Genomic DNA, 26,862 nt, shown 5'->3' with positions numbered 1-26,862 from the left:
CAGCCTCCCTCCACATTCTCTCCCAGATACAACTGACCGGAAGCTGTAAAAGCTACACTGACCATCGCATGTACTAATTACGTCGCAGACTACATGAAATGAACACAGCTTGCATGTGTTCTAAAATAATTGTTCTTACTCTGGAAAGATGGCAAAAAACACACAAAAAAACTATATAAACTTTACAACCATTTGTGGAGGAGAAACTGGACCAGATGTGACTGACTGGTCCAGAGGTGACTGTGTTATCCTAGTGCAATGTAAAATAATCTCCTCTCCATCAAAGTCCTACGCGCACCAGGCTTTATGTCTCACCTGTGATGGTACATGTAACTGACGATGACCGCTAAGAGGCACAGGAGAAGAATGACGGCGGTGGTGTAGATCACGGGGTGCAGGAGGCTGGCGGCCTGGGTGTAGAGCTCAGATCCCGTCAGATCCTGAGGGGAAAGAAAGCATCACTGTAGCTGAGCTCTTCTGGACACGTAACCTCTACTGTGAAAACACATTGATTACAAAACTCTAGTCCCTGCAGTTGGCCTCTAGGCTCCTTCCGGGCACTGGCTGCTTCACCTTCCACTAGGACCTGTTCAACACACGTCACCACTTTCTTGCCGGCTGTATAATCTGGGGGCAGTTACAAGTGGAGATGCCACCGATGTCTGGCAGGTTTGGGGTAAGAGCAAGAGGAGGGTGTGAACGTGCCTTCCACAGCCCCTGGCAGAGAGTAACAACACAGGTAGCTGGATATTATCTGATAAGGCAGCGGTTCTCAACCTGTGGGTCGCAGGTTGAGAACCGCTAGCAGGGTCGCCTAAGACCATCAGAAAACACAGATATTTACATTATGATTCATTAACAGTAGCAAAATTACAGTTATGAAGTAGCAACGAAAATAATTTTATGGTTGGGGGTTACCAAACATGAGGAACTGTATTAAAGGGTCGCGGCATTAGAAAGGTTGAGAACCACTGTGATAAGGCATTGGACAAAGCACCAATCGAGTTCCCAAAATATATTATAGATTGTAATATTTACATTGAAAAGAAATGAGTATTTCTCAAAACCAAATGAATGTGACATAGTACACGAAAGTGACGATTCTGAAACAGAGGGCAGTGACTCCTAATTCAAAGTTACCAATGGAGAAAAACACGAGGACTATGTCACTGGTCACTGAGAGCACGGCTCCCACAGGCCATTCCTGGGGGCCACAGCACACCAGCCTGCCCAAATGCCAGGGAAGCCCTGCGGAGACGCAGACCAGGGGGAGGTACAAAGGGCCAGACAGTGAATGTTGGGGGCTTTGCGTGCCACGAGGCAAACCGAGGCCATTGTGTGGGCACTTAAAACCACTAACCATTTAACAATTTTCAAATCACTCTTAGCTTTCCAGCAGTTATTAGGTGTACCAGTTAATAATGCAGATTTTTTAAATAGATGGAGTTACACATATGTTGATATATATGCAATTTGATGTGTATGCTATTTTGTTGTATGGACAGCAAGCTTCAAAACTTCATATGTCAAATTTGCCGAAGGTATTAACAACATAGATATTTTTACGCTTAAAAATGTCGAATATCGTGCCAAAAAAAGAGCATTTGCGGGAAGTTTTAATTCATTACTTTATTTTGAAGAAAAAGTTATCGTATGCTTCAGGAAGCTTATGGTGAACATGCTCCATCTCAAGATACTTGTGAACGCTGGTTTAAACACTTTAAAAGTGATGATTTCGATGTGAAAGACAAAGAATGTCCAGGTCAACTGAAAAAGTTTGAAGACTAACAATTACAAGCATTATTGGATGAAGATGCGTGTCAAACTCAAAAACAACTTGCATAAAGATTAAACGTTGCTCAGCAAACAATTTCTGATCGTTTACAAGCAATGGGAAAGATTTTAAAGGAAGGAAAATGTGTGGCACATCAACTGAACAGAAGACAAATGGAAAACCGAAAAGTCATCAGTAAAATGTTGCTTCAACGGCATGAAAGTCTTTTTTGCATCGAGTTGTGACTGGCGATGCAAAGTGGGATTATTTTGAGAATTCCAAATGCACAAAATCATGGATTGATCCAGGTCAACCATCAACATCGACTGCAAGGCCAAATCGGTTTGGAAAGAAGACAATGCTCTGCGTTTGGTGGGATCAGGAAGGTGTGGTGTATTATGAGGTTCTAAAACCAGGTGAAACCGTTAATACTGATCGCTACCGACAACAAATAATCAATTTGAACCACGCTTTGATCGTGAAACGACCAGAATATGCCAGAAGACATGGCAAAGTAATTTTGCTTCATGATGACGCACCATCACATACTGCAAAACCAGTTAAAGACACGGTAAAAGATCTTGCCTGGGAAGTATTAACCCACCCGCCGTATTCACCAGACCTTGCTCCTTCAGGTTACCACTTGTTCCCATCGATGGCACGTGCACTTTCTGAGCAGCACTTCAAAACGTACGAAGAAGGGAAAATTGGGTCTCTGAATGGTTTGATTCAAAACAAGAAAAGTTCTATTGGGAGGGTATCCACAAATTACCTGAAAGATTGGGGAAATGTGTAGCTAGTGATGGACATTACTTTGAATAAAGAAAGCACTTTTGATGTTTCTCTTGAAATTATCGTGTTTTCTTTGATTACAAAATCTGCATTATTAACTGGTACACATAGTAAAACCAACAGCACCTGACTGAATTGGTGGGTCAAATGCTTGCCAGGGTTTACTGGCCCCTGGTATAGAGAGAACAAACAAAATAAGAAAAGCCTATCCTGATGGCACAAAATTCTTGAGACTATACAACTATTTAAGACAGTTGCGATTAGGATATGAAAGATGTTAAGATCTCAAACAAGAGAAGTCAAGTAGAAATCTGAATCAAAATAATTTTTAATTATACTAGTAAATAAATATAGACTATGATACTAAAAGCAAAACATTTCTAAATACACTGTCCAAAAACGGCCACTAGGAGACACTCGTGAGAAAGAAAAGTGAGACCTTCATTCACACTTGCAACACAGTGATGAGACAGGAAGTCTCCATCTGCCTCCAGTGCTTTCAGGACACAGTCCCTCACCAAAGTGGTGATCGTAGTCACTCTTCTATAGGGTACAAAGTCCAAGAAAAATACTGAGCTCAGAGTGAAAAGTAAAGTTGTCTGCAGACATTAAGCAGTATCAGAACACCCGAAAGTATGTTAAAAATCACAAAGATTATTATTAAGGACACAAATCAATGAAAGAAGTGTTCTTCAAAATCTCTGTTTCCTTGACAGACAAATATTCCTTTATTTTCAAGTTACTTCTAGCCCGAGAATTACTATATAAATTCACTGGCAGTTTTAAAGAGTTCATTAGCATTGGCTCAATAATAAGGATAAGTATAAATCAGCAGTCCTCTAATTTCACCAGGATCTGAACAACGGAAGATAGTAGAGTACATCCTGTCAGAATATAAAGAATTATTTTAAAAAGTTTACCAATACATTCAAATTTAAAAATAGATCTGAAATCAGAAATGTAAAAAAAGACTATGACTTCTCTGATGCTTTTTATATTTCCTCTAAGAAACAAGGCATAATTTAAAGATTTTGCTTCCCTTACATCACACCATACACAGTCCCTTCCAGTCAAACCTTGGACCTAAATGTGAAAGATAAAACACATTAAAGCTTCTTAAAGAAAACAAAGGAGAATATCATTATGATCCTGATATGGGCAAAGATTTCTTAAATAGAACATGAAAAGCTATTAAAAAAACTTCAGAAAAAATTAAGAAACTCCGTCCATAAAAAAGAAAACATTGAGAGAAAAAGAGTAAAGGCATATCCATAGGCTTAATGCTTGCCCCCCGCCCCATTCATATATGTTGAGATCCAACGGCCAATGCGATATTAGGAGGTGGGGCCTTTGGGAGGTGATTAGGTCATGAGAGGGGAGTCCTCACAAATGGGGTTACTGCCCATATAGAGAGACCCCAGAGAGCCCCCTTGTCCCTTCCACCATGTGAGGACAAAAAGAGGGCCCTCACCAGATACTGAACCTTGATCTTGGACCTCCAGCCCCCAGCACTTTGGGGAATAAATTTCTGTTATTTATAAACTACCCAATCTGTGGGATTCTGTTACAGCAGCCTGAATGGATTACATCAGGCACGGAGGAGGAGAAGATATCTGCAACACATAAATCCTACAAAAAGCTCCTGTTCACAGTTCATATCAAGAAGCCCTTCGAGTCAATAAGAAAACAATAGATAACCAGATTAAAAACAGGCCAAGACTTATCCATATATACACAAAGCCAGGAGCTGTTACGAACGAAACAACCAGATGGACGACCGAACAGGCTGCATGGGACGCCCAGGCCGGCAGGGGGGGTAGTGAGGGACGACCAAACAACCGAACATCAGGCTGCATGGGGCGCCCAGGCCCACAGGGGGGTTAGTGAGGGATGACCAAATGACCAAACAGCAGGCTGTGTGGGGCGACCAGGTCCGCAGGGGGGTCAGTTGGGGGCGACCAGGCCAGCGGAGGGGGCAGTTGGGGGCAACCAGGTCGGTGGGGAGGGGCAGTTATGGGAGACCAGGCTGGCAGGGCGGGGGGTTCGCAGTTAGGGGCGATCAGGCTGGCACGCAGAGGCAGTTAGAGGTGATCAGATGGCAGTGGGAGCAGTTAGGGGTGATCAGGCAGGCAGGCAGGTGAGCAGTTAGGAGCCAGTGGCCCAGGGATTGGGCCTAAATCGGCAGTCAGACATCCCCCAAGGGTTCCTTCCCGATTGTAGAGGGTGCAGGCTGGGCTGAGGGGACCCTCCCACCCCCCCATACACGAATTTCATGCACCAGGACTCTAGTCTGTGGAATAAAAAAACAAAAACAAACAAAACCTCATAGAAAAAGAGACTGGAGAAAGAGGGGCAGGAGGTGGGGAATTGGATAAAGGTGGTCAAAAGGTACAACTTCCAGTTATTAAACAAGTAAGTACGGGGGATGTAATGTGTAACATGATGAATATAATTAATACTGCTGAATGGTTTATGTGAAAGTTGCTAAGAGAGTCAATTCTAAAATTTCTTACCACAAGAAAAAAAATTTTTCTTCTTTTTTTTGTTAATCCTCATCTGAGGATATATTTCCACTGATTTTTAGAGAGAATGGAGGAGAGAGGGAAAGAGAGAGAGAAACATCCATGTGAGAAAAACACATCAATTGGTTGCCTCCTGCATGAGCCACAACTAGGGCCAGGGCTGGGGAGGAGCCTGCAACCAAGGCATGTGCCCTTAGCTGGAATCGAACCTGGGACCCTTTGCTCCATAGGTTGACGCTCTAGCCACTGAGCCAAACAGGCCAGAGCAAGTTTTCTTTTTTTTAATCCATATGAGATATTGGATGTTAACTAAGTTTACTGTGGTAATCATATCACAGCACATGCAAGTCAATTCGTTAGGTGGTACACCTTAAATGTATACAGTGCTGTATGTCGATCTTACCTCAATAAAACAAAAAAAGGTCAAAGATAATTTTTAAAAAGTGCAAGATCTGGGCAATAACATCACAAAAGGGAGTCCTGAAACTGACAATAAGAAAAAGAAGAGGTGCTCAGCATCATTAGTCACCGGAGGAAGGCAAAGTAAACCCACAATCATATATCATAATACCACCAAGACTAAAATTAAAGCATTAGAATCCCAAGCACTGGCAAGGATGTGAGCTACTCAAACTCTAATTACGGGTGCGACTGTAAACCAATGCAACCACTTTGGTCAACTGTATGGTATTATCTACTAAAGCTAAAGATAGGGATAGCCTCAATCCAACTATTTCCTTCCGTCCAAAAACATGTACATGAATAATCATAGCAGTGTTTTCTTGATAGCCAGAACCTAGCAACCAAATGTCCATCAACAGAATGCACAAGTCTGAGTATTTTCATACAATGGATTACTATGTAGGAATGCTGCTACATGCAAAAACAAGGATACATTTCACAAATATAAGTAATGAGAAAGACAAGAGACGCACAAAAGTACGTACTATAGGATGCTAATTATACAAGGCAAAACTTCTCTATCATGGTAGTCATCAGAAGGGTGCCTATCCCTTGAGATGGTGAATGAAATTAAATAGAAAGAAACACATGGGAGCTACCAAGTGCTTGATTTTGATGGTAGCTAAATGTGTGTTTTCAATGTAAAAATATCAGCAAGCCATACATTTAAGTGGTGTGCGCTTTGCTCAGTATCTCAATTTAAAGCATTGGTCCCCTTTTCATTGCCAATTCCACTTGAGAACCTATCCTCCAGATTTTCTATTAAATGTGCAAAATAATACTGTATAAGCAAATTACTGGAACCCAACAAAATAGAGGAATATGTAAATAAATTATGGTATGGACATAAAATAATATTCAAAGGTGAAAAAAGGTTGAGGAAGCTCTTTTATACCAATATGAGAAGATTTTAGAAAGATTTAGGAGAGTGATTAAGAACACAAGCTTTTGGCCCAGCCAGCATGGCGCAGTGGTTGAGTGTCAACCTATGAACCAGGAGGTCATGGTTAGATTCCCAGTCAGGGCACATGCATGGGTTGTGAGCTCGATCCTGAGTGTGGGGCGTGCAGGAGGCAGCCGATCAATGATTCTCTCTCATCATTGATGTTTGTATCTCTTTCTCCCTTTCCCTTCCTCTCTGAAGTCAATAAAAAATTTTTTTAAAATATATTTTATTGATTTTTTACAGAGAGGAAGAGAGAGGGATAGAGAGTTAGAAACATCGATGAGAGAGAAACATTGATCAGCTGCCTCTTGCACACTCCCTACTGGGGATGTGCCGGCAACCAAGGTACATGCCCTTGACCGGAATCGAACCTGGGACCCTTCAGTCCGCAGGCCGACGCTCTATCCACTGAGCCAAATCGGTTTCGGCAAAAATGTTTTTTAAAAAATACAAATTTCTGAAGTCTGAATTAAAATCTCAATTCCAACACTAACTAAATTAGTAAACTGGGGCATGGCACTTAAGTGCTCTACGCCCTGGCTCTTCCATCTGCAGACTGGGGGCAATGATAACCGTACTATACTTCATGAGGTTGTTATCATGACCAAATAAATTAATGCATGTATAAAGACTTCAGAAGAGTGCCTAGTACATAAGTGCTTAATGTGAATTAGCCACTGCCATCACCACCATCTCAGTCATTATCACCATCATCATGTCATTAGATGTCATCATCATAAAATCTCTTTTTCCATGGAAACCATCATCATAAAATGTGGTTTCAAGGAAAAAAAAAAAAAAGCAGCACAGTTTAGAACAATGTTTGTAGCTTGGAAGCTTCCTGTAAAAATGGAAGAAAATTTATTCATTTTTGTTTCAATATGCCTGAAAACCTATTCAATAATTGTCAAGAAACTAATTGGTGGTCACATATTTTGTGGAGAATGTGATGGGAGAGAGGGGTGGGAATCAAGGTGTCACTGTACAGTAATGTGCAGATCTAAGTATAACTTTTGATCCATGTGCATGCAGTACCTATTTAAAAATGACATAAACAGAAACATGTTCTCATGTTCAATTACAGAGCAAATGAAACCAAACTTTGCTTTTATTCAGCAAGGTTTATACAAACAATATTTAAAAGCAACACTAGAGTTGTAAGAACAAATGAGTGCTCTCTAGTTTCACATATTTCTAGGTGAAGACAATAACAAAGATAATTCAAGGTACAGAGATTTTATCTTCACTACTCTTACCAATTAAAGTATTAAGCACTACATAAATGGTTTGACCCTAATCATTACCTACTTGGTATTTAAGTTTTGGGTTTTTTTTTTTGTTTCTTACTGGCCCAGCTCCTAGAATTCTTCCTGACCCAACTGGCTTTCTCTGATCATCTAATTCAAACAGACCCAATTTCTGTTTAACTTTTTCTCTGGCTCCCAGAGACCTTATGATATAATGGGTTATGGCAGGATGTCTACTGAACTAAACTACAGTATCTGTTTGAGATTTAAAAACAAATATATTCTTTTTGTCTCATTTTTTAGTACAATATTCTTTAAAATCAGATCAGGAGGAGATTTATGGGCTACCTACAAAAACAGAAATTTAGACTTGGTATAGAAAACAATATATGAAGTTATTTTTCAAGAAAAAGAGGATTTTATCTATTAGTCAAATTAGGATCAGGTAAGGAAAGAAGATATTGAATTCTGATTTTGTTTTTGAATCTTCACCTGAGGATACATTTATTGATTATTTAGAGAGAGAAAGGGGGAGAGGGAGAAAGAAAAAACGAGAATCATCGATGTGAGAGAGAAACATCAATCGGTTGCCCCCTCCATATGTGCCCTGACCAGGGATCAAACTCACAACCTAGGTATGTGCCTAGACTGGGAATTGAACTTGCAACCTTTTGTTGTACGGGAAGATGCTCCAACCAACTAAGCCACCTGGCAAGGACCAACTTCCAATTATTAAAATACATTTCTTCTATTTTAGACATTATTTGAGAATAGGTATAATTTCATTTAATAGCCTTTAATGTTTAATTAGCAGCTCTAAAAATCCCACATACTAATTTTATTATGTATGTTTGTCAACATTTTAGATACATTTCAAGTTGCAGCCTCTAGGTGGCACAATTATATTTAAGAAAAGCAAAAGAACGCATATTCTTTGAAAATAGAACAAAGTCTTAGCACTATATTTTAGCTTTAAAGAATTGTGTATAGCATTTTTTAAAAGATTAAAGTATGAAAGATAAAAGAATAGCTTATTCCTTCTGGAAAGGGATTATACTAATTTAAATAGTTTAGAAGAACAGCTAGGAAGTTCAAAAAAATAGATGCTTAAAACGGGTATTAGATTAAATAAAAATAAAAGTTTCACATGGTACTGGAGCATGTCATTACCAGTGAAGCTTATAAAATGCCTTTTTTGTGTGTGTGTTTTGTGTCTCATTTATTTCCCCCAACATTTTCTACTTAACTATTATATAAATTTCAGACAACGTTGTATCTCTATTGTTTCTCCTCCAGTGCTTCATAGTTTCTGGTTATTTTATAATCAAAACCTGAATGAGAAAATACTTTCAAACTGAAAGGGAAAATGCTTCATACTTTAATCAATGGTTCATGCTTTAATTTGGAAGATTACTAAAAGTTAATAAATTGTGAACTTACAGAAACCAAACTCACACGTACAGAAATGAAACATCCTCTATTTGTGAGGAGATTCCTAAACTGTCAACACAAACTTTACACCCAAAAGGATAAACGACTTATATAAACACAGCTGAGTCTAAACAGGATAGAAGACCCTGCCTCTGGCCCCTGGGATGAATAACACTCGGTAATGGATGTCAGTGGAAAAGGCAAGCCTTATATACTCGCCAAATAATCTATTTACTCTTCCTGTTTGACAGGTGTGCCAGATACTAATGTGAGGGGCAAAGAGACAAATGAAACAAGAGTTGAGGAACATCTATTCTAATTGGAGCTTGCTTTAAGATCATTTCTAGTGGTAAAGGCTCTTTAATTTTTTTCAAGAAAAGAATAAATCACACAAAGCAAAAGGTATCCTATTTCAAGGCTAGTTAAGGCTTTCATAAAATATTGTCTAGATAACAGATTCAGAGCTGGAGACAGAAATAAAACGTGGGCGACCTCACTCCCAGGCTAGCCTGGGGCCGTTCCTGAGAAATGTCTTTCAGGTTCATTAGCCATTCCTTCCACTGCTTTCTAAATACATGTATCGATGCTGCAGGATGTTAGGATCTTATAATAAGTGCAATATAAAATAAAAATTAGCATGATTAATTTAACACTCGCTAGCTCGGGGATCAGATTCACATAAAGAACGCGTTCATGAAAAGACCTGTCCCTATACATTAATAACTAGTCACTTTTCCGAAGATGAATAATGATAAATAACATAAAACATGCGCTCGAGTAGCATTAAAATTGAAGACACGATTTGTGTCAATACTGTTGCTTACAGAGACGAAACTGAAATGATTACTATTCCCCTAAATTCAAAAGGAGACCGAAGGGGAAAAAAATCTCTCACTACTCACTGCTTATCTGTGGGCAAATGAGTCACTTACTGGGTTGAGAGTTGGACTGTATAGACCCCAAGATGTCTCCAGATCTTAAGGTCAAAGTCTACCTAGGTGAACTGATTCACTTACAGAGTTTATTGAAAATTCCTCTATCAAATTCCATCCAAGACGTTGCACTTGGTAGGAACTTGATTTCCCTTTAAAATCAGAATTGCACCAAATGTCACCCGTTACGTAAAGGGAGCAATTTATATTGAAAGTTTTGTGTTTGTTTGTTTGTTAAATCTTCATTTGAGTTTAGTTCTGCATAAGGCAAAAAACGAGGAGACTCGGCGTTTATGCACAAAGCGAGCAGCTGCCATACCATTAACACGGCATAGTTGCTCAGGGAGAAGCACTGGATGGTGGTGATATTTTCATCCGAGTAGAGGATATGGCACCCGTCGGACTTCCAGCCTCCTTGTCCGTTCAGCAGGTCGAAATCCCACTGGGCGGCCACGGCATCTGCTCCGTGCGCGATGCGACGCAGAGTCACATTAACGGGGACGCGGTGGCCGTCCACGCTCACACCATCTGGAGGGAAGGGAAATACAAGCATTTCTGAGACAAACGTCACGAACAATTAAATGTCAACCTATACACAAATGGGTACTGTGCAGTATCTTTCTGCGCTGGTGACTCATTAACACAAGGAGGAACAACAATCAGCATCTGAAGGGGCAGTGAATTAACAAACGCGCGTGGCGCAGCCGCTCCGGGAGAGCATATGCCACGTACAAACCTATTTTGGTGAGAATCACGGGGGTCACCACGGTGCGCCGTTTCCCATCATCAGCCAGGTTCGTGGAGTTCCCGGTGGCTGGAAACAGCTTTCCGTTGCGGAAAGCAATGAGCTGGAGCTTACAGAGAGAGTCATCGGTTGGCCTGACTTCTCTCTTTTGCTTTGGTGAGAAAAGGGACGGTGGGAGCTGAATAGAAGCTTCTACGATAGTGTTCTGAAAGAATATGAACAACAACGGCAAAAAAAGGTTGTGGTATTAGCATGTAGAAACCAGCAAGAGTATTTTACGTAGTTTACAAACGTTTCCCAAATAGATGCTGAATACTTTTTTAAATGTATACATAAAAATGTAATAGCTGAAACAATTTATCAGTTCAGTGAAATGTCTGAACACATATCATCACAGAAGCAAAGACTATAAAATAAAGAGAAAAGAAATTATATTTCAAAGTTAAGGAAGTAAACAAGAAATAATTTCAAACCAGAGTGATTTTTCCCAGGATATCATCTACTGTGGAAGTAGATAGCGTTAAACAGATCAGGAATCTCTGATCACTCTTTATGACAATTTTACGATGACAAAATTTGGTAAATAAGTACAAATGTAGCGTATCACAAATGTGAGTATAATTAATTTGGGTTTATGGGACTTTAAGGTGATTTATGATGAATTCAAACTGTCAAACAGCAAAAGAAAGAAATGGCACAAACATAACAGAAGCTTAGATTCAGCAAATTCGTCTCTTAGACATTTCCCTGAGACTAAGAAACACATAATGTTTAGAAAAACAGAGTAACAAATAGGAACAACAGAAGATGCTGGCTGGTCACTGCATGTTTTTCAGACTGCTTTATTAGGAATTTTAAACTAATAAATTATTCAGCATTCAATAAAAAAATAAATCTATAAACCCAGGAGGCAAATAATAACTATCTCAAACAAAACTCCCTGTTTCAAGAATTCATCACAGTCTTTCCCTTGGCACCAACCAACCTCTCTCTCTCCAATCCAATGTTCATGCTGCCAACGGAATTTCCTCTTAAGAAATAAATCTGATCATGTTCTTAGTTCCCGAATGATTACAGCATACTGCCCCCAAAACCTAACGAAATACACCATATCATTTGGATAAAACCTATGTCTCGAATTCAGCGTTCCACACTCCCTATACCACAACCATAATCTGGCCACACTGAATTTCTCTCTATGTGAGCTCTCCTCCGTTCTGTATGCCCCTGTGAAAAATACTGCCCCGGCCAGTGTCCCTGGCTGAAATGCTCCACTATTCTTCTGTCTGGCAAACTCAAACGTGGCAGATTTGATGTTTTGCAGGATAATTGTGTTGGCAAGGTAAAGGACAGGTCAGGATGAGGAAGGTTGGCAGCCAAGAGAAGGACTTTACAAAGTCCTTTACATAGGGCTCTTTTTTTTTTTTTTTTTGATGATTAATTACCTGAGTCCTCAGTCTACTGCTTTTACCCTTAGTTGCTCCCTCTTCTGGACTCCCGCGCCCTCCTGCACAATCTCCAGCATAACTCACATTGGCAGCCTCACAGGTGACTCACTGTCTGGCCTTCCAGCTAGAGCAGGAGGAATTTTAAGTGCAGATAATCTCACTGGCTTTTCCAGACCCCTCTTCAGGTTAATAATAGCTCCTGGCAGTCGTATTTTATAAAAGTAGCCTATTGTTTATGAAATTAATAGAGCTCCGTGATACATGTTTTTGTTTTAAAAAGGTTCTACTTAGGCAAGTGAATAATTTTGAGAGTTTGTTGTTGACTGCTGTACTTAGAACAATGTTGGAGCACAGCAGATACCCACAAATATCTGTTGACTGAAAGTATTTTGGGAGTTTGAATATTGACAGTTTGAATCTTAGTTTTAAACTGAAGATACCTAGAAAATATTAGAAATATTTCATCTAGGAAAATGCATAAAAAGGTTTCTGCTATTGTCACAAATATAATCTGGAGGGGGGATGAAGTGTATTATAAACTCATTCATTAATCTAATACAGTTCTATTAAGTGTATACATTTCTTTCAAGTATATAATGAGGCATTCAAAAAAGGGAAAAAATATAGAGGGGGGTAAATGGTGATTGGAAAAACAAAATGTTTTTAAAGAAAGGAAAAACATCAACAGATTGATTAAAAGGTTTCTTGAAAAAGTGTTATGCATACAAGATATTTATTAAAATTTAAGTATAAAATTCTTGAATACAAAAAGATTAGAGCTCTGGCTGGGTAGCTAAGTTGGTTAGAGCATCATCTCAACACTCCAAGGTTGCAAGTTTGAACTCCCTTCAGGGCACAGACAAGGATTAACCAATGAATACAGAAATAAGTGGGACAACAAATAATTTTCTCTCTCTCTCTCTTCTCTCCCCCCCCCCTCTAAAAAAGCAATCAATCAATTAAAAAAAATGACTTGAAAATAAAGCATAGTTCTTAGGAAAGTATTACTTAGGATAAATCATTTTTTTAAACAAATCATAGAAATATTTTCTAATAGAGAGCTGAAAAATGAAATGACACCTATAATTCCTAGAACTCCAAAAACTTTTTCTTCACAAGTTTAAACTTGTAAAACCAAACAAACAACTATTTTAAAAACCCAAGTGAATAGACAGGTCAGTGAGAAATGAGAGCTTCCTTCAAGACTGATCCATACTTATGGCTTCTAAAATATCCTGCAGAGTCCAATAAACAATACTACTAAATAATAATTATAAGTTCCTTGTGATGGAGACAGGGTAGCCTGGAGGTGCTAGAAAAGCAAACTTCAGCTATATCAATAACGTTTAGAGGTTTATATTAAGAATTTAATATCTGTATATTTAATTTTTTGAAAGAAGTTTTGATCATTTATTACAGAAAGGTTAAAAATCTAGTTTTTTTAAAAAAAAATCACTGAGACACTTATTTAATTTTTTACATTTATCATGATTATACCTTTTGCCAAATGGCCTGAAGTGAAGAATCACAGAGTTTATAATTTCATTTAAACATATATTAATTTTTGAAAGTATGGATCACAGCAATGGAAATAGATATAAACACATGAATTATAGCTAATAAATGAGGAACATCGCTGTTAGGATCCTTTGGGAAGTACATGTTTTCGGTATCTGATGTTTATTATTAGAAGCTCCTATGCCACCCCAGGGGGAACGAGCACAGGGCCTGAAACAAGAAGCCAGGACTCGGGCCCCAGCTTCACCATGCAGCAGCTGCCCAACACTGCCCAGTTCTGTTGTCCTCTCTGGGACGCATCTCCAAACACAGCTAGGGATCTTTCTAACAAACACACGTGAGGGCCACATGGGATCATGGCCAGGACAAAAACAGAAGGCTAAGGAATTGTGAGTGGGTGGTATTTTTACTATGATTATCATATTTTAAATATATTAGTGTTGATTTCAGAGAGGAAGGGAGAGGGAGAGACAGAAACATCAATAGAGGCATGTGTAGATTGGGAATCGAACCGTAACCTCCTGGTTCATAGGTGGACACTCAACCACTGAGCTACACGAGATGGGCGGTATTTTTATTATTATTAATGCTGCAGTGTGGCGAGTGGTTATCTGGTGGCAGAGGAGAGAGCGAAGAGGGAGGAGCAGACTTCCCACAATAATCTAGAAGCTCATCATGTTTTCACTTTTACAATTCTGGTGTTAATTTCAATACTAAAAATGGACTAAGTATGAACACACATGAAATCAATGTTATCATGGAGCTCTTACAATGGCTTTATTTGCTAAATTGCTAAATTCATATATATTTATCTATTTACAATGACATTAAGGTGAGAAGAAAATGTTATGCTAAGAGATGTTAACTCAAATACTTCTAGACTTTAACATCATTCCTTACAGAACAATCTGGAGTCCCACCACCATGTAATTGATAAATTTCTCTAAAATCCTAATTTGTTTAAGTCTATGGAAGTCTAACATTAAAATTAGAAAGAGTCAAAGAGCTACCTGATTTAAAAGAATAAAAACTAATTTCTCCACGTTTTCTTAATCCTTAACCACACTGGATTTTAAATAGATAGATATGAGGAGGCATCCTAATTGTTTTCTTGTGTCTACTTAGTGTTGAATTGCATACCACCTTTTGATTATTTCACCGCTAAAGATGAACAGGGATTATGTTTGCCTTTAGAATTAATTTTTTAAACTGACTTTCTTTGCTAATTAAGTATGGCTGTTAATTTTCATTCAACATTTACTGAATGTTTCATTGCTCTGTGCTTGGCACTAGAGATACACAATAAAATAAGCCAAGGTTCCAGCCCTCAAATATCCATCACTTAACGAGAGGGACCAAAATTTTAATAAAGCAATAATAAGGGCTAAAATTTATTAGGAGCTTACTCTGTGCCAGGCACTGTTGTAAATGTCTACACATTTACCTCATTTAATCCTCTTAATAATCCTTTGAGTTACGTACCATTTCATGATTCCTGTGTAACAGATGAGGAAGTGACATCAGAGAGGTTAAGTACTTGCCCCAGTTTGCACAGCCATTGACTGGGGGAGCAGAATGTAAATCCAGGCTGCCTGGCTGCAGAAGGCCCACATTCTTAAGTCACCATATGCTATGGCCTCTCTCTGCCCTATAACTCAACTTACCATCACATCGGCTACTAATTATTCTGGAGAATGAACAAGGCACCATGAGACTGGCAGGCAGTGATTAATTCTGAGGAAGAAAGGATGGTGCCATGTGCATGGAGGCTTATGGGGAGAGGAGCAGGGGTGGTGCTGAGGGCACAAAAAAAGGGCAGAAATGAAGGCAGGAAGCAAAATATGTATATAACTGCTCTGGAAAAGTAAAAGGACCTCAGTTGGGCTAAAGCCCCAGATGTCTGAGATGAGGGAAATAGGTGATACATAGATCAAAACTGATTTCTACATTACAGTCAAGAAAGGTTTAAAGAACCAATTCTTTCAAAACACTTGTAGAAAGCAATCAAGGACGGCCCCTACATTGCTAAGGACTGCGTTTTTATGGATTTAACTTCCTATGCTAGCATATTTTCTCACTGTAGGGCAATATACTCAATTATTGGATGTTCGAGTTATCTACTGCTATATGCAAAGCATTCAGGAGAAGAAAAAAAGCACAGGCACAATGAATATAAATTGTCCTGGTATAAAGTTTCTGAATTAGCAAACTAAATGCCAAGTTTTCTGTTAAAGTGCTAAAACATTTTGAGCTGCCGGCATTAAACTGATTTTGTGTCACAAAGGATACATTCCTCTTTTACTCAGTTTGAATCATGTCCATGTATGAAGCTTGGATAATAGTGGAATGTATTCTTGGTTTCTGGACACAAAATGATCATAAAAGGGTAGAACAGTGTGAAATTGACACAATTGAATGTTCACTTGAAGCTTTCTACTTTAGCAAGTAGAAACTCTTCTTACCCAGAGGGGTAGATGGTGTAATTGATGCAATATATAGGGTTTCGCCATTTTTTAACCCCTTTCTACCAACTATGATCTCCTCAGATGGAAAGACTCCTCAATTGTAAGTGCTCCTCAAGGACACACACCTTTCTCTCATGGGCTTGTGTGCGATGCTGTTTCTATTCCTTTTGTGGTTTTTCTTACCAATAAAAAATGCAGTAAGCCAAGGAGCAGGCCTGCAGCAGTATTGCTGGGTACATCACGCATGCTCACAGAGCCCAGAAGAACACATGCATCATGACAACTTCCCTTTGAGTATACAGCACCAAGTAAACAGATGATCATCAGCCATCCTGACCTAGTTGAGAATGTCTCGGGTGGTGGCAGAATTGGCTGTTTCTGAATTTACCTAACTGGCTTGCCCTGTGGAGGTCATCAGGGTAAGGTACGACAAAATACATGAACTCCTCATTCTTTCATTCATTCACTCACCCATTCAATATTTATTGAGTGGCTACAAACCATCAACACCTCACACCTATGTGATCAATTACTATGCAGCCCTCTAAGTGACTGCAATACTGTCTGTGACCTACACTTCAGAAACAAGCCCAAGAAAGTACTTAGTAATCAACATCTACAGAGAACACAGTCACACATGGCCACACCAAGCTAAACAAACAAAAATGTGGTCCCATTAGGGACCTCCACTATTTGCTTCAATGTAGTTTAATGAAACACGTCTAAACCCAAAATTAAAAAAAAATAATAAAATCAATAAAAATGCTTTTGATTTTTCCTGCTGCAAAAAACCACACATTTTCTCAAGACATATCACGTTGTCTTTGCCAAAAATCTTGATATACAGGTTGCCTGATTAACTGCCTTGTCTCACGGCTGATTTCCCATTAGGTCCAGTGGGCCCAAAGCCAAAAGCACATGATACTTTCATGTCTTTAAAATCAGGAGCAATAAAAAAGAAACGTAAGGTCAAAGAAAATGTTTTAATATGTAATATTAATATATTCATCTTTCTACCACTGCAGTCGTAAAAGATTCAACTTTGATATTTTTGTGTGGAGCCAGGAGTCCAAGGGGCGAAAATGCCTGGGCTCTAGGAAGTTATCACATATCCATTCCTGGTCAGAATTTATTTTACAACAACAGCAAAAATTATACCAATATTTCCTCCCCCCAAATAACGTCTAGTAAGGTTATTTTGCAATGCAAACCATTCTGAGTATCTAATGGGAAAGGGTCTGAAATGCTTAGAGGTGATAACGCACCTTCAGTGCCAGACTGGAAAATGTATTGGAAACGTTGCACTTGAAGCTCAGCTGCTTATCCAGGCCTCCGTCGGGGTCCCGCCTCCCATAGTCGGAAAGGCCTGTGCGGTCCGAAGCTGCCACTTTCTGGAACACGGTGCATGTCATTCCAGTGAAGCCAGTCGCCTTGATGACATAAGCTTCCAGAGCAATATTGGGTGAATACTTCAAAAGTCAACCAAAGAGGAGTTATAAGAGATTTATAATGTGGAAAAAAAGCACGTGCAAAGAAATTTCAAATGCAAAACTCACAATGGAATACTACCCAGCTGTAAAAAGGAGGAACATCTTACTTTTACAACAGCATGGATGGACCTGGAGGGTATTGTGCTAAGTGAAATAAACCAGTCAGAGAAACACAAGTACCACATGATTTCACTTCTATATGGAATCTAATGAAAAAATAAACAAACAAAACAAAAACAGACTCACTGATACTGAGAACAGACTGACAGCTGACAGAGGGGAGAGGATTTGGGGGTTGGGTGAAAAAGCTATGGGATTTAGCAAACAAACAAACAAACAAAACCTCATAGGCAGTCAATAGTATGGTGAGTAGCAGAGGGAAAGGAGGGTGGGGGAGATAGAAGAAGGTAAAGGGGGGATACAAGGTGATGGAAGGAGACTTGATTTGGGGTGGTGAACACACAATACAATATACAGAAAGCGGTTCAGAGTTACCTCAAAAAATTTAAAAAATTTCATTAACCAAGGCCACTCCAATAAATTCAATTAAAAAATAAAAGCAAAAAAAGAAAAAAAACAATTTTAAGAACTTCACGAGTGAGACTGAACTCAGGGGTCTGCCAAACGCAGGCCATGTGGATACTACAGCCGCCACCCCTCTTCTGGAGGCCTGCCAGCATCACTCCCATCTCAGAACCACGCAGAGAGGGCACGAGAAGTGACCTGTCTTCCACACCCAGGGAGGTGACAGAACTGACCGTAGAGTCAAAGGACAACACAGAGTCTCTTTCACTCTTAAGGATGGTTAAGTGCATGCCTACTCCATAGGCAAGGCACCATTCTAAGTACCACATGTGGACAAAGTCCCCTTATAAGAAATTTTCTATAAAGCATAGGACTTTTCAGAATGGAATCCTAGAATCACGTTGCACTTACTGTTGAATACACGTGAGCTCCGTTGGCCAGTCGGTACGTGGCGATCCGCTGCAGGCACTGCACGATCCTGCTGCAGGCTTTCGCCTCCCTCTGTGCCAGCCACAGCACTCGCTCGTCGGCCAGCATGATGTTGCTTGCAATGTCGACCATTACATCGCCTAACTGGCAGGCAAGTGGGAGAGAAAAGAAACCTCTTAACAAGCTGTTTTACATCATCCCAATCCTCCTGAGAAACCAAGAGGGGTCTGTAGTCTAAATTTCCCAGAGACAAGCCACCAGGCTCTGTCCTTGTTTCCTATTACTACCTCTCCAGCTAAGAATAGCACATTCGATTATGACCACTGGTGATAGGTAAGTCAAAACAGGGTAACGACATGACCACCAAACCACTGGTGAAAAGATTGACATGTGGCATTCAAATTGAGCGGGGGCGAGGGGGGAGACAAATTAATCAAGAGGAAGGAAAAGACATCACATGATCCACAAATGAAAAGATCTAAAGTCTTTTTCTGGGAAACCACTTAGAAACATGTTTTTTTGTGTGTGAGTGTTAGCTAAGTATTATCATGAAGAAACATTCACTGCCTAGCTTTTTAGTTTCTGGTCACGTTCAAAACCCTAGTCATTTCCAATCACAGGAAGTTCCCGCCTACACCGGGTCATGGAGTGTGTCCTCGCACACGTAGCTTCCTCTACCTCGAATGAACTCGTCCTTCCCTTTCCCAATTCCATGAAATAAACGGATCCGAAGACGTGCTCACTTTTGCATTACTTGCTTTATTGAGTTATGAACAGAGCTAGTGGATTCTTTTTATTCACTCGGTTCATAACTTACAGATGTCAGCATCTGTCAGGCAATGCCAGTGAAATGTCCATTGACTACTGCTGACTTGCATGCCCCATGTCAGAGAATGCATTGGACGTGCAGGGCTAATGAGACACACCGGTGTCCGAGGGGGTGGGGGGGCTGGTATTGAGCAAATTGTTCCTGAGAGGGAGCTCTATGGCAGAAAGAACAACAAAAGCACTCCCGGGGGTGGAATCCGCGGAGTTAGAAGCCGGCTGGCCCTCTAATCAAGACGTAAGCATCAAAGGTGTGAGGTCCCGAAGCCGAGCCAGAGAGCCAAGGCTGCTTGCGGATGTGGATGTCTTTTGATCCCCGCAGAGGGTCCCAGGGGAGCCTTCCAACCCCTTCTGCACCCACCACTCTTCCCAGGATCCATCATTATGAGGGCTGAGGTGGGTTTGGAACAAATTCAGTCTATCCCACCCAGAGTCCACTTCACAAAGACAGGCCTGCGGAAATGCACCAGACACCAAACCCGGGAACAAGGGGTGCAATAACTAGAGTAAGTAGAGGGGTGAAGACCAGGACTTCACATCCTGACCCCTAGCTGCGCTGGCCAGGTAACCTCCAGTTACCTTCCTTTATGTGTATAAGGGGGACAATAACACTCCTGTCTGTTCTGAATGTTGTGAAGATGAAGTTCCGATAATGCACAGAAGGCTCCCAAGGCCATGCCCGGCACATGGCAAACACTCAGAAAGTGTGAGCTCTCCTTGGAATTGTACTGCTCCTGTTTCTAACACTTGGATCCCAATACAGGCTCCCTTTGAAGATGGCAGGCTCTGGAAGAAGTCCTAGGAAGGGCGCATTTTTAAGTCTGCCCATATGCAAACGGGACCCATGTGTTCAACAAAACGGCCTCTTCCTCCTCATCCTGGACCCATGCAATTAAAAAAAAAAAATACTTCAATGGCCTCACACTGCCCTGCACAGAGTGTACCACAGTCTGTCCTTATTTTACTTTCAATGTAAACGCCCCAAGGGCAGGGGCAACTCAATGTCCTACTTACATTTATAGCCTTATTCACGAGGAGTCTAACTCCTGGTATAAAAGCCAATAGCAATACAATATTCACTTGCTCACTGACTAAATATTTACCAAGGACCAAGGTGAGGCGGACACTGTCCTGAGCAATGCAGATAGAGCAGTGAAAGCAACACACTTAGAATCTAGTGAAGAAAATATGAAATAAGTACATTTTTTAAAAGTGCTCTAGGCCCTAGCCAGTTTTGCTCAGTGGTTAGAGTCTCAACCCTCTGATTGAGGGGTCGCAGGTTTCATTCCAGTCAAGGGTATGTGCCTTGCACGCAGGCTCAATCCCTGGCCCCCTGTCGGGGTGTGTGTAGGAGTCAATCAATCGATGTGTCTCTCTCACATCGATGTTTCTCTCTCTGTCTCTCCCTCTCCCTTCCACTCTCTCTAAAAATCAATGGGAAAAATATCCTCTGGTGAGGATTAACAACAACAAAAAAAAGTGCTTTAGGTTACAACTGCAATGAAGGAAATAAGCAGAGTAATATAAGATGAAGAGTAATGGAATTTAATTCAAACACCCTGTTTTAATGGACTCACCCATTCTCATTTTCCCAAAACCCAAGAAATTAACAGCATCAACTGACAGAGAATGAGGAAGAGCTGATACTGAGGCTTTGCAGAATCCCGAGCCTGTTTGCACAATTCATGGACCACTAGCATCCCCAGCACTAATTCCTACTAAACAGGTGGGGGGTGAATTTCATTCTACCAGAAGCCCTGATTTCTAAAGATATGAAGGGTAGTGACTCCCATATGTCAATTACTGAATATGCAGATCTGCTGTTTATACAGCAATTATAATAATTCCCATTCAGAGTAGCTGGAATAATTTGGCTAAGTTTTTGTCTATTATTTTTACCTGCTGTTATTTTAAAATTTCATACAAAAAATAAATAGGATAAAAGAGATGATATGACAAAAAAGGCACTCTGGCTCTCAGAAAAGAAATCCCCACTGGCTGCAAAAACTTAAAAAGAAAAATACACAGGAAAATACTGGTTCTACTCTAAGGAAGTGTTAACGGGTTCTCACAATGACAAATAGACTTATTGTTTTATACTTTTTAAAAGTTTTAAATGTACAAACTTTATAATGACCTAACATGAGGCCTGCTGGCTACTGAAAAACTATGATTATTATATGATCAAAAACCACTGCTATGGCTCACTTGATAACGCCAGTAAAGGAATTTAATCTACACTAATAAAAGAGAAACATGCAAATTGACCATACCTTCACGACGCCCACTAGACAATCAGGAGTAAGTATGCAAATTAACCTGACAAAGATGATGGCGGCTCTGCCCCCCAGCCACTCTGGGCCTCTGAGCAGCAAGCATGCAGGCACAGAGCGGCCGGGCGGGGCTGGACACCTGCTATGAGGGGGAGGGCGGGGGCAGAGGGAGCTACAGGAGCTGCGCTCTGCCCAAAGCAAAGACTGAAGGTGGCAGCCAGAGCGAAGGCCTGGGTCCCGGGTGCCGGAGGAAAACTGGTGCCGGCAGCCAGGGGAAGGACGGCCTATTGCACAAATCTCTTAGTGCAACGGGCCTCTAGTTAATAATTCTAAGACAAGAAATATCTCTAAGAAGGTATGCATGCAGTTAACTCGAGTGACTGCCTCAGTTGAGAAAAACCTATGTTCTTCATTGTCGCATCCTAAATGGCAAAGAACTAAGGAAAAGGATAGGATGCCACATCTTCTCAAGAGCAGGGAATCATAAAATGCCGTAGGCGTGTGTGGCTGGGTTACGGAAGCAGCTCTGAATCCTCCACAGCGGCAAAAAGGGCACCAAAGGGAGAGCAGTGCATAAAGCATTACCCTGGAGTAAAAAGCATTCTTGGAATCTGACACACAGAGAGCTTCAAACCTGCAGCCGGCATGAGGAAGCATTGTACTTCCCCTTGACCTCATTCCCTGAAGGCCACCGCAGCCACAGAAGGGTCAGAAGGCCTCCCGCACCTGCTCCTCCACCTGTCACACTCAGCGGCCGGGATCAGATGGAAATGCGCGTGAACGCACTCCATCACAGATAAAGGCCAAAGGATGAAAATGCCACATTAATAACAATGAAATGTTAAATGTCATCTGTTTTAAGAGACAGAATAGTTCTTGTTCTTCTCGATACAAGGGCTGAGCAAAAGTAGGTTCACAGTTGTTCATGTGGAAAAAGACATGCAGGTTATGATGATTACAACAGCCGAGTAAACTCTGTGTTTCGTGTACTCGCAGCTGTAGACCTATTTTCGCCCACTCCTGTATGTATGTTTGGAACTCTGATCCGAATGAGACCAAAATCATCAGTAAATTTCATGAATTTGATGTGGTAGCATAGGAAACACGGAAGATAACTACATAAACTAAACCTAATGATATTTCATTTCAAGGTAGTAGGAAAGTAATATAACACTGAAGGCAGAATATTTATGTGTCTGGGAGTTAAATTCTCCTGGGTTAAGATTTCAATTCTGTCTCAAGTTAGATGCCCATGAGCAAATTATTAGCCTCTCCAAGACTCAGTTTGCTCATTTGTAAAATGAGGTTGGAAATCCTATGAAAAGTGCTTAGAACATCTCATTCTATAGTAAATTAAGAGAAAAAAATATAACAAAAGATAAATATCTTTATTAAACAATTAATGCTCCCCCCCCCCCTTTTTTTTTTTTAAGAAATGCCAAGTAATCTAGATCCCTCTGGACCAGGCGTCCTCAAACTACGGCCCGCGGGCCACATGCAGGTGTTTTTGCCTTTTTGTTTTTTTACTTCAAAATAAGATATGTGCAGTGTTCATAGTTTTTTTTTTTAAACTATAGTCCGGCCCTCCAACGGTCTGAAGGACAGTGAACTGGCCCCCTGTTTAAAAAGTTTGAGGACCCCTGCTCTGGACTTCTCTCCACACTTTTTCTTTCCAAGCCGAAAGCAGCAGGGGGCACTCTTGTTGATTCTAATCACCAGAAAAGCACGAATTACAGGCACAGCGTGGATGAGGCAGCAAGTGAGGCAGTTGTTTGGGGACAGCTAGGATGGAAATGAGAACTATGGGAACTGACAAGCAGTCCAAACTGGACTAAATAAAAATAACAGCAGCTGATGTTGTTCTTAAAGTCCAAGTATTCTTCAGGATTTCCTCCTAGGTGTGAATTAAGTATACTACTGAGATGATGCCTAACTTAAAGAACGTCATTACCCTGATTGATTTTAATGACTTCAGTGCAAGTCAAGTTGTAAAAGCGTATTTATGTCACTCTTGACTAGCTCCAGTGACCTGCGTGTCTTGGGATCCCACTACTGGCTTTCGGCTTAGTTCAACCGTCAGTATTCAATAGGAGGTCTCATTGAGATAACCATCAGGACCTATGGCAAATATTAAACCTCTGGTTCTACTGTGATATAGAGGTGCTGATAGTGATGATGATGGTGATGATGATGGAACCGGAGAAAGAAGTGAGAAAGGAAGAGGGGAAAGATGCTGAGAATAATGCTGCATTTATTCTTCGTTACCTTCCAGAAAGGATTTGAGGTAGCCCAGCAAAATTTTAAAAATAATTATTTTTAAATAAGAGCACATAAATAAAGAGTGGGAAATGCAGACTTAAGAGAAGAAAAAGAGACAGAGACAAGTTAAAAATATGCATCGAGGGCAGAGCTGCTGTGACTGGGGGAAAGGTGATTCTTGACATGTTTCTAGTCAAGGCGATAAAGGTATCCTTTCAGTTACCAACAGAAAGGTGAACATTTCGTCCAGGTAGACGAAGTTGCTTTTATGACAGATTCTAGGAACTTGGGAGGTACACTCGTCCGGAGACGCAGGATGTAATGGACACCTTAACCACACATGGAAAAGCTTCACTTCTAAGGTTCCTCCAGTTCTCCCAGTGGAAGCAGATTCTGTGTTTTCTGATTACAAAAACGTCTTTCTGGAAGAACAGAGAGCTGAGTACTCTGGACAATTCTCCTGCTGAGAGAGAAAATCGCTGAAGAGAAAAGAGTTGTCTCTTTCTACTTACCCCTGACCAGGCAGAAAACAAAGACTCCTCCAGAGGCCAAGAACAAAACAGCGGGACTGGGAGCTCTGTGGTTGAACTCTGCCCCCAGGGACTGTGCCTGGACGGTGCCTTGACATCCACAAGGGGCCGAGGACCCACCCACACAGGCCTGACAGGAGCAGACCAGTGATGAAGCTGATAACCAAAGAGGACACCTCCTGGGTCAGGGCACACCAGCACCAAATCAGCCTCACAGAAGAAGGACGGCAAGGAACGTGAAACTTGATCTGGATTCAAGGTAGAAGGAGTGAGTTGTCCTCCCTCACACCTTATCAACACAAGTTGACCTTCTCACAGGTCTGAGGTCAGATTTCATAGAACTTCCAAGGTCGGAAAAACCTCTAGCTGAGAATTAATTTCAAAGCAACCGATTACCCTGGTATTGTCCCCAGGCACTTGGCAGAAGCAAACATATCACACTTATTAATAAGGATAAATTAGACCATTATCATTAATATCCTGTATCACCAACACTAATCAACATTGTTCTGAGGTCCTCACCAATGTATAACCGGAAAAAAGCAAAAAAATATTTAATACAGGAACAGAAAAACTAATTGTTATTTGCTGGTGACATAATTGTCTGTCTAAAAAAAAAAAGAAATCCCACATACCAACTGCAAAATTATATGGATGAATTCCATAAGGTAACCAGACATAAGGTCTACATTTTTCAAAAACCATAATCAGCCCTGGCCGGGTAGCTCAGTTGGTTAGAGCATCATCCAGATGGATACTCCAAGGTTGTGGGTTTGATACCCGTTCAGGGCACATACAAGAAGCAACCAATGAATGCATAAATAAGTGGAACAACAAATCAATGTCTGTCTCTCTCTCTCAAATCAATTAAGAAAAAACATAATTAAGGAAAACTGAACATGGTCTAGATATTTCATGATATTAAGGACTTAGAACTCATTTTGGTGACATAATAATATAGTTCTATTTTAAAATTCCTTGTATTGTGGAAAAATTATGGATAAAATACGACAACCAGAGTTCACTATTAAGTGATGCAGCATTGAGAAAGAAAGAGAAGGGGCGGAGGAGAGAAAGAAAGGAAGGAAGGAAATGAATGAACAAGCAGGGAGGAAGAGGAAAAAGGAGAGAGGGATGGAGGGCAAAGGAAATCAATGGGTGAAAGGAATACATCTGGTAAATACTGAAAATTGTTGAAGGTGAAAGTTATAACGTAGGTACTAATAAAGACATTCTCCTATCCAGTGATGGCGAACCTATGACACGCGTGTCAGCACTGAAAGGTTCCAGGTTCAATTCTGAGGCGGCCGCATCCCGAGGATGAAACATTTGCTGCTCCTGAGGATGAAACATTTGCGAAATAATGTTTTTTCCTCAAAGTGACACACTACCCGAGTTATGCTCAGTTTTTTGGCGAAGTTTGACACACCAAGCTCAAAAGGTTGCCCATCACTGTCCTATACTTTTAGAATGTCCCAACAGAAAGTTTCTAAAAACTTTTCAAAAGGTTAGACCCAAAGGGAAAAATGTTAAACAAGTAAGTAGAGAATATGAACACATAATAGTGCAGGGGTCCTCAAACTTTTTAAACAGGGGGCCAGTTCACTGTCCCTCAGACCGCTGGAGGGCCGGACTATAGTTTAAAAAAAAAACTATGAACAAATTCCTATGCACACTGCACATATCTTATTTTGAAGTAAAAAAACAAAACGGCAAAAACACCCGCATGTGGCCCGCGGGCCGTAGTTTGAGGACGCCAGTAATAGTGGTTGTCAAAGCCTGTGCCTTTCTCAGGGACATGCTGTCCAGCATCGCCTGGCACTTAACTAGAAATGCAAACTCTGCTTGGCAAACGCCCCCAGGTGACACAGAGGCAGGGCCGAGTTTGAGAGACAGTGCTCTGGAAAGGACCACAAAGCCAGCAGCTGGGTCTCTGCAAAGCTGAACAATACAGAAACGTCTGACAAGCAAGATCAAGAAGGAAAACCAAAACCTTGGAAATAGTAAAAAGAAAAAAACAACAGCCGATACAGAAGTGACTATGTTTTAAAGTGAATAAGTGGAAGACTTTACATTTTTTAAACCTGTGCATGAAAAAATGTGCCCAGCGAGCTGCGTAGTAAACTAGCGCTAGGAGCTGCCTCACTTCCCCTTTGGAACTAAGGAAGGAGACCGCCACACAACCAGAACAGATCTCTCCCACCTTCTCATCTTCTGAAAGGGACACGCGATGTTTTCATCACGCTCCT

At 40.7% G+C, this 26,862-nt stretch overlaps 1 protein-coding gene across 2 annotated transcripts in view; it reads right to left on the bottom strand.

Moving 5' to 3' along the window:
• The window catches only part of ADGRA3 (adhesion G protein-coupled receptor A3), a 115,740-nt gene that overhangs the window by 20,120 nt on the left and 68,758 nt on the right, over nt 1-26,862 (bottom strand). For both annotated transcript variants that reach the window (XM_079775202.1, XM_079775203.1), the window contains 5 exons: nt 18,709-18,870; nt 17,548-17,751; nt 10,843-11,056; nt 10,426-10,634; nt 316-440 (listed from right to left, as the gene is read on the bottom strand). In XM_079775202.1, the coding sequence (XP_079631328.1) occupies nt 316-440; nt 10,426-10,634; nt 10,843-11,056; nt 17,548-17,751; nt 18,709-18,870 (914 nt within the window). The remainder of the gene's footprint in view (nt 1-315; nt 441-10,425; nt 10,635-10,842; nt 11,057-17,547; nt 17,752-18,708; nt 18,871-26,862) is intronic.

The sequence above is a fragment of the Cnephaeus nilssonii genome (assembly GCF_951640355.1).
Source record: "Cnephaeus nilssonii genome assembly, chromosome: 1".
NCBI classification, from domain to species: Eukaryota; Metazoa; Chordata; class Mammalia; order Chiroptera; family Vespertilionidae; genus Cnephaeus; species Cnephaeus nilssonii.
Note: the sequence above shows the minus strand (reverse complement) of the source record. Positions and strands in the feature narration are given on the sequence as shown.